Source organism: Aedes albopictus, chromosome 2 (genome assembly GCF_035046485.1).
Source record: "Aedes albopictus strain Foshan chromosome 2, AalbF5, whole genome shotgun sequence".
In the NCBI taxonomy this organism is placed as follows: domain Eukaryota; kingdom Metazoa; phylum Arthropoda; class Insecta; order Diptera; family Culicidae; genus Aedes; species Aedes albopictus.
The window spans coordinates 226,889,636-226,898,676 of NC_085137.1; the positions used below are offsets into that span (position 1 = coordinate 226,889,636).

Below are 9,041 nucleotides of genomic sequence, written 5' to 3' on the forward strand. Positions count from 1 at the left end.
ATTTGTAATCTATCATATCCAGTAAGTATTCTCAAAGGTTAATAGACAATATCAGATCAGTCGAGGTATCCTAAGTCATCCAAACTGTTCTTGAGTTTAGATCCTATAGTCTATGGGTGTAACGGTACCTTCTTTCATTATACAAAACTACGATTTGTAATCTATCATGTCCAGTAAGTCTTCCGAAAAATTAATAGACAATATCAGATCAGTCAAGATATCCTAGGTCAACCAAACTGTTCTTGAGTTTAGATCCTAAAGTCTACGGGTGTGAAGGTAACTTCTTTTACTATACAAAGCTACGACTTGTAATCTATCATGTCCAGTAAGCCTTCTGAAAGGTTAATAGACAGTATCAGATCAGTCGGGATATCCAAGGTCATCCAAACTGTTCTTGAGTTTAGATCCTAAAGTATACGGGTGTAACGGTACCTTCTTTCATTATACAAAACTATGACTTGTCCAGTAAGTCTTCTGACAATTGCAGTGGTTGTTTTTATCAGCTAAACTTCATAACACATAGCAAAACATTTTGCGCGTAACGATGTAACCAATTTCCAATGTTATTTCACTTGGTTACATCGTTTTCCAGAAATTATCACACTCACCATGTACACCCTTGTAGGCATCGGAAAGTGTCAACAAACCCGTTCCAGTAGAAACTTAAAAGCAGTTTCATATTTATCATCTACCTTCTAACTCGGTGAAATAGACGAGAGGTAAGGGATGAGCCGCACAATCAACGGATCCGTGTACGAATCTATATTCTATGCCAATATTTTACTTATATATGATTCATCTATCGATTCGGTTCTAGTGATTGCTAGAATTATTTTCAAGCTGTGGCTGCTCATTTTCTGCGTGGAAAGGATGTAATTTGTATATAACTTTTACGACGCGACTGATGTGCAGCGAAAATGATGGGATATCACAAGAATATTTTTGCTGTGCAGTAAGGAAGCCCATAATATCCCAAAAATATATAACAACGCTTATTGTTCGTCCAACTACTTTGTCAAGTACACTGGATTATGTATGTAACACTACTTAACGTAGTGGCAAAAGCTATAATCAGAAGTGTAGACCTGAAGCTATGGTCTCCGAAGTATTGTTGTTGATCTGGAATACCTCAAAACTATCTTGAAATGACTCATGATATACCAAGGGGAATACAGATTACAGTTCAAAGCTCATTGTTAGAATAACAACTTTTACTGTCAAGAGCAAAATTTCAAGATAGTTTGGACAATCTACAATATCCCAAAGGTTCATAATGATATATATTAGACTTCAGGTTGGTTCAGTCACCTCGATTGATTATGAAACGCTACTCAGTATGTCAGATATAGCTGATGTTACGAGAGTAGACCTGAAGTTTTGAACTCAATGTCTCAACCTGGAACATTCCCGTAGTATCTCTAAACGACATTTGAGATTTCAAGAGCTTCACGGATCTCAGCAGATTATGCCATGCTATAATTTATGGTGAAAACACATAAAGTTTTTCTTGTAGATTTAAAGGAATTCACTATAGAACAGTTTGGATGACTCTAAGAGTCCCAAAGGTTTATAATAAGCTAGCAGACTTCAGATTGCTCCAGTAACTGCGGTTGATTATGCAGCGTTACTCAGTATAACATACATATATGGATACTTTGAGGGGGTTTAGTCACCGTTAAGTTTAATGTTTCAAAATTGGTTGATTTTTTTTGGTGAAAAAAGACTTTCCAAATCGTTTTGGCATAACGTTTTGGCCTACTTCATTCAGACATTATCAGATCTGTAAATACACACAAGTTAATACAATTTTCCTTCTTGGTCTACCATTTGAAATTACCACCCACCTACTCGTTTGTTCTCCACCACTGTGGTCTATCAAGTAATCCGAAGCCCTATTCCTATGTGTATTATTTCGTCATATTACGTCTCTTCTCGGCTGTGTGCGCTGCCACAACGTTCATATTTTGCACACTAGTCCGTTGTACGCTGCGTCTGTACCACCACACTCGCGCTGTAGGTTTACAGTGGTGTTGTTTCCTAGCTGGATACTGTTACGAGTGTAAGTCTGAAGTCCTGAACTCCAAGGTAATTTGACATTTGAGTTCTCAAGAGCTTCGTGGATCCCAGCAGATTACATACATTTATTTGTTCAACATCATTAAGACAAGACATAATCAACAATAGTACGCCACAATACTCGGTTTGTGGGTGCCGCTCTCCATCCTCGGTCGCGCTCAATGCTCGCCAAGTCACGCTCCACCTGGTCCGCCCATCGTGCTCTCTGCGCTCCACGCCTTCTTGTGCCAACCGGATCCGTTGCAAACACCAGCTTTGCAGGGTTGTTGTCCGGCATTCTTGCAACATGCCCTGCCCACCGTATCCTTCCGGCTTTGGCCACCTTCTGGATGCTGGGTTCGCCGTAAAGTGCAGCAAGCTCGTGGTTCATCCTTCTCCGCCACACACCGTTCTCCTGCACGCCGCCGAAGATCGTTCTTAGCACGCGTCGCTCGAAAACTCCGAGTGCTTGTAGGTCCTCCTCGAGCATGGTCCATGTCTCGTGCCCGTAGAGGATCACCGGTCTTATTAGCGTTTTGTACATGGTGCATTTGGTGCGTGGGTGAATCTTTTTTGACCGCAGTTTCTTCTGGAGCCCGTAGTAGGCCCGACTTTCGCTGATGATGCGCCTCCGAATTTCACGGCTCACGTTGTTGTCAGCCGTCAGTAAGGATCCGAGGTAGACGAATTCCTCCACCACCTCGAAAGTATCCCCGTCTATCGTAACATTACTACCCAGACGGATCCGGTCGTGTTCGGTTCCGCCTACCAGCATGTACTTTGTTTTTGAGGCATTCACCACCAGTCCGACCTTTGCTGCTTCGCGTTTCAGGCGGGTGTACAGTTCTGCCACCGTTCCAAATGTTCTAGCGATAATGTCCATGTCGTCCGCAAAGCACACAAATTGACCGGATTTTGTGAAAATCGTTCCCCGGCTGTTGAGCCCGGCTCGTCGCATCACACCTTCCAGCGCGATGTTGAAGAGTAGACATGAGAGTCCGTCACCTTGTCGCAGTCCCCGGCGAGATACGAATGAACTGGATAGTTCACCCGAAACCCTTACGCAGTTTTGCACACCGTCCATCGTTGCTTTAACCCTCTAATACCCAAATTTTTGATTTTGATCTAAATATCATTTTTCGTCATCTAAAATCGATTTAAACATGTTTTGGAAGATGATTATTTTTAATTCTCGATTTCGTGAATTTCAGTTTTTGATTTTTCTCATTTTTATTTTTGAACATCCTCACACTTTTATATTTTTCCTGGAAGCCAATTTGGGAAACAGATTTTTTGAGATGAAAACATTTTGAGATTTTATGATTATTGTTGAAATGTTATTATTTTAAATTTTTATCACAGAATATTTTATTTTCCGTGTAATTTTAAGGAAAATAATTTTAGAGTGTATTAGATTCCCTTGAACTATTAAACAAGGACAGAATGATTTGGGAAAAATTTAAAATATGTTTATTGTAGCGATTCAATACAAAATAAACAAAGACTTCTAAAAGGTGACTAGAACATCAATTTTTCAATGATTTTTAAAAAATGTAAATACGCTTTAAAATACACCAAAAACCATTTTGAGATATACAGAACAGTCCTAAATATTAGCCAAAAATATAAAAAAAATGATATTCCACGAAACAAAAATTACAAAAAGGCTCAAACTATACCCCGTCTAAAGGCGGGATTGGGTATTAGAGGGTTAATCAGCCTAGTCAGCTTCCCAGGAAAGCCGTTTTCGTCCATGATTCTCCATAGCTCTGCGCGGTCGATACTATCGTATGCCGCTTTAAAATCGATGAACAGGTGGTGCGTTGGGACCTGGTATTCACGGCATTTCTGGAGGATTTGCCGTACGGTAAAGATCTGGTCCGTTGTCGACCGGCCGTCGATGAAGCCGGCTTGATAACTTCCCACGAACTCATTTGTTTTAGGTGACAGACGACGGAAGATGATCTGGGATAGCACTTTGTAGGCAGCATTCAAAATAGTGATCGCCCTGAAGTTCTCACATTCCAAATGGTCGCCTTTCTTGTGAATGGGGCAGATTACCCCTTCCTTCCACTCCACCGGTAGCTGTTCGGTTTCCCAGATCCTGACTATCAGCCGATGCAGACAGGTGGCCAACTTTTCTGGGCCCATCTTGATGAGTTCAGCTGCGATACCATCCTTACCAGCTGCTTTGTTGGTTTTGAGCTGGTGAATGGCATCCTTAACTTCCCTCAGCGTGGGAGTTGGTTCATTTCCGTCCTCCGCTGCACTGGCGTCGTCGTTCCTTCCGTTGCCGTGGGCTCCCGTGCCTACGTTCTCCACGCCGTTCAGGTGCTGATCGAAGTGCTGCTTCCACCTTTCGATCACCTCACGTCCGTCCGTCAAGAGGCCTCCGTCTTTATCCCTGCATATTTCGGCTCGCGGCACGAAGCCGTTGCGGGATGCGTTGAGCTTCTGATAGAACTTCCGTGTTTCTTGGGAACGGCACAGCAGTTCCATTTCTTCACACTCCGCTTCTTCCAGGCGGCGCTTTTTCTCCCGAAAGAGGCGGGTCTGCTGTTTCCGCTTCTGTTTGTAACGTTCCACGTTCTGTCGAGTCCCTTGCTGCAGCATTACCGCCCTCGCTGCGTTCTTCTCCTCCAAAACCGTTCTGCACTCTTCGTCGAACCATTCGTTCCGTCGATTCCGTTCCACGTACCCGATGGTGCTCTCGGCTGCGTCGTTGATAACTGCTTTCACTGTACTCCAGCAGTCCTCTAGAGGGGCCTCATCGAGCTCGCCCTCGTCTGGCAACGCGGCTTCGAGATTCTGCGCGTATGCTGAGGCGACATCCGGTTGCTTCAGTCGCTCTAGGTTGTACCGTGGCGGTCGCCGGTACCGTACATTGTTGATGACGGAGAGTTTTGGGCGCAGTTTGACCATCACCAGATAGTGGTCGGAGTCGATGTTGGCGCCACGATAGGTCCTGTCTCCTGATGTCGATAATGTCGGAGAAGTGCCGTCCTTCAATCAGAACGTGGTCGATTTGAGATTCCGTCTGCTGTGGTGATCTCCAGGTGTAACGATAAGGGAGGCTGTGTTGGAAAAAGGTGCTACGTATGGCCATATTTTTGGAGGCGGCGAAATCAATGAGTCGTAGGCCGTTTTCGTTCGTTTGCTGGTGGGCGCTAAACTTACCAATCGTCGGTCTGAATTCCTCCTCCTGGCCAACTTGAGCGTTCAAATCTCCTATGATGATCTTGACGTCGTGGCTTGGGCAGCGGTCGTACTCGCGTTCGAGCTGCGCGTAAAATGCGTCCTTGTCATCATCAGTACTTCCGGAGTGTGGGCTGTGCACGTTTATTATGCTGAAGTTGAAGAATCGGCCCTTGATCCTCAACCTGCACATTCTTTCGTCGATCGGCCACCAACCGATCACGCGCCTCTGCATATCACCCATCACGATGAAAGCTGTTCCCAGCTCGCGTGTGTTGCCGCAGCTCTGGTAGATGGTATGATTACCTCTAAACGTTCGCACCATGGATCCTGTCCAACACACCTCCTGCAGCGCTACGATGCCGAACCCGCGGTCCTTCAGTAGATCGGCGAGTATGCGGGTGCTCCCAATGAAGTTGAGAGATCGGCAGTTCCACGTACCGAGTTTCCAATCGCAAGTCCTTTTTGTTCGCTGGGGTCGTTGCCGTTGGTCTCGGTTCGTATTATTCTGTTGCTGATTTTCCGTTACAATGGTTTTTTACGGCTGGCTCGTAGGGCCTGACACCCAGCAGATTATGCAATACTAGTATTTATAGCGAAAATACATAGTTTTTCTTGTAGATTTGAAGGACTTCTTTATAGAACAGTTTGGACAAACCTGAATGCCTCAAAGGTTTATAATAAAAAGTGGACTTCAATCCAGTTACCACGGATAAATATGCAACGTTGCTCAGTACAGCAGATATGGCTGTTGTTACGAGTGTAGACATGAAGTCCTGAACTCCAATGTAGTTTGGCTGACTTGGAAAATCCCTGTAGTGTCTCTAAATGACATTTGAGTTTTCAAGAGCTTTGTGGATTCCCGCAGATTATGCAATGCTATTATTTATAGCGGAAACACATAAAGTTTTTCTTGTAGATTTGAAGGACTTCATTATAGAACAGTTTGAAGAAACCTGAATGTCCCAAAGGTTTATAATAAGCTAGTAGACTTCAGATTGCTTCAGTAACTGCAGTTGATTATACAGAGTTACTCAGTATAACATATATGGATACTGTTACGAGTGTAGACTTGACGTCCTGAACTTCAAGGTATTTTGGCGAAAATGCATAAAATTGTTCTTGTAAATTTGAAGGACTTCACTATAGGACAGTTTGGAACATCTAGAGCATCCCAGTTCAGATCGGGTTGCATGTGGGCATCAGTTCTTGATGTCCGCTCAGCAGTAGGGCGCGGGCGGGGTTGACTCTGCCCGCCTTCCGAGGACAAAGGCAGTGGCGAGGACCACTCGGGAAACTGGCTAAGCGCCAGCATGCTACCGTGATGGACTCTCCAAAGCGAGTCATCGATGTTCGTTGCTGCAGGCTACGCAGCTAACCTTGTGGGTGCGATTTGCACTAGCCCCTCTCTGAAGCAATACCTTCTTGGTGGTTCCGGAGAGACGTAGGGTTTGGCGACCATAGGAATGGTTTAGTGGGTACGAGGAGAGAGTAGTCCTGGATTTTACTTTTGTTGTAGAAGACGACCTGCCAGACCTACACTACCCTAACCTTCTGTTAGGGTGTCTGTTGAGCAGATTATCCCCCTATGGTTTAGAAGGAAAAAAAAGAGCATCCCAGTATATAAAACACCCTTTGATGTTATTGACGAAGACCAAATGAATACATATAAACGTAACCCACATCCAAGTTCAGCTTTCAGAACAACTGGTATGTCAATTATTTCGTTTTTCTAAATTTCACAGTGTTCATGATGTTCTAGGTCATCAATGAAGACCCAAATACAAATATTCCCATTTTTCCCATAATAGAGGATTCAATTTGCAACAACTTTGCCGAAGACAGTATTCTGTTTTATCGAATGGGTGAATTTATACAACCGTTTCTATGTTGGGGTCATTTATGACCCCTCCGGCTCCAAAGGGTTAAGGTATTAAGAAATCAAGAAATTCCATTGTAATTTTGCATACAAACTTTAGCGGCACAAATCTGACGAACGAAGCATCGATCTCAGCCGCACTTGTTCATCCTGGCTTTACTCACTTGCAAAAAAGGGGAAACTTTTCCAAATCGAGCGCATTTATTTACGAATTTTTAAGATTGGTACTCTTGAAAACGTGAGTAGGGGTCCAAGTCGGCAATGGCGGCAGCCATATTTGTACTCTCTGATGTTTCTCCTTTAATAAATAATAACGGCTTTTTGATAGTGTTGAACCTGCTATTCTTTTTCATTACAGATTATCGAACATCTCGGAATATATTTGCACTCAGTGCCCAGAAGGCTACACAGGAGATCATTGTGAAATGTTAGTATCGAAAAGGAATTCAAATTCTGGAATAATACTACTTTTCTACTGGTTTCAGATGTGACGATGGCTACTTCGGTAACCCGATCGAGCTGGATGGCAAATGTCTCCCTTGTCCTTGCCACGGTGGTCCATGCAACGCAAGGACAGGGGAGTGTATTGAGTGTTTGTAAGTTGTCCGTGGATTTCTTCATGAAATTGATATTGATTTTATTTACATTTCCCCAGGGGTAACACGGAGGGGTGGCGTTGTGAGCGCTGTAAGAGTGGCTACTGGGGACTTCCCGACGAGGGATGTGAACCGTGCAGTTGTTCGGAGGTTGGTGCGCTGGAGAATGTCTGCGATGTCATTACCGGGCAGTGTATCTGCAAAGCCCGCTACGGCGGACGAAGGTGTGACGAGTGTGATGTAAGGATTACCCTCCCTGCTGGTGAGCGGAGCCGTTGATTAATGGTCCCCGATTTTGCTTCATGTTTCTTTCCAGAGTGGCTACGGAAACCTGGACCTTGATTGTCCGGCGTGCGAGTGTCATGTGAATGGGTCGGCAGGTGGGCTTTGCCATAAGCTGAGTGGTCAGTGTGAGTGCAAGTTGGGCGCCGAGGGAATCAAGTGCGACCAGTGCCAGGAGGAGTTCTTCGGTCTTTCGGAGGAGTTTCCAGACGGTTGCGAAGGTAAGTGCGGGCAAACAACGCCGCGATAGAGGGCTGGGTCATTATTTGTTTCTGTTCTTTGCTTATGCAACCATGACAAATTAACGGATTACCTTCCGCGGCGATGGAATCGATTATTCACATAAGGTACACCGGGGCAAGTTGAAACAGGTGGGGCAAGATGAAACACGAAGTTTTGAAATAGATTTCAATACAATTTGGGAATTTTCCTTTCGTCAAAAGATTGTTTGAATCAAAAACTATGTGTTATTGCATTCAAGCTGTTTACACTTATTGGCTAACATCATGTTAACCCGCTGTTTCATCTTGCCCCACCCGTTTCAACTTGCCCCGGTGTACCTTACGATAAGAAGCACCCGGTCGTTGATCGCTTCGGAGAGAAATGTAAATCAACACATCGATTGAGTGTTCTTGTTTTGTGACGGCACGGGTGGACTGTGGAAGTACTGAAAGGGTGCCGCATTATTGTCAGAAGCGTGACGGATTGCGGTTTGCCCTTCTTCCGTCCCTGAGTGCAACTGGACAATGTATATAATCGATACTGGAGCGAAATTGAAGCATATGCCGGCTGTTTGGTGGCCCCAGGCATGTTGTCAACCAATCAACATGATAGGGGCTGTCCATAAACCACGTGGTCATTTTTTTGGGACTTTTCCGCCCCCCCCTCCGCGTGGTCATTAGTCCATACATTTTTTTTATTTGTCCATACAAAATGGTCATTGATCGACCACCCCCCCCCTCCCCTATGACCACGTGGTTTATGGACAGCCCCATACAGGTAGAATGTAGGTAAGCTCTGTAGGAACATTGAAC

At 44.5% G+C, this 9,041-nt stretch overlaps 1 protein-coding gene across 1 annotated transcript; it reads left to right on the plus strand.

Moving 5' to 3' along the window:
* Window positions 1-7,620: 7,620 nt before the first annotated feature.
* Window positions 7,621-8,351, plus strand: LOC115255664 (uncharacterized). Its single transcript, XM_029853770.2, has 3 exons — window positions 7,621-7,725; window positions 7,785-7,965; window positions 8,042-8,351. The coding sequence occupies exons 1-3, from the start codon at window positions 7,623-7,625 to the stop codon at window positions 8,091-8,093; spliced, it is 336 nt and encodes a 111-aa protein (XP_029709630.1). The 5' UTR covers window positions 7,621-7,622; the 3' UTR covers window positions 8,094-8,351.
* The last annotated feature ends 690 nt before the right edge of the window (window positions 8,352-9,041 follow it).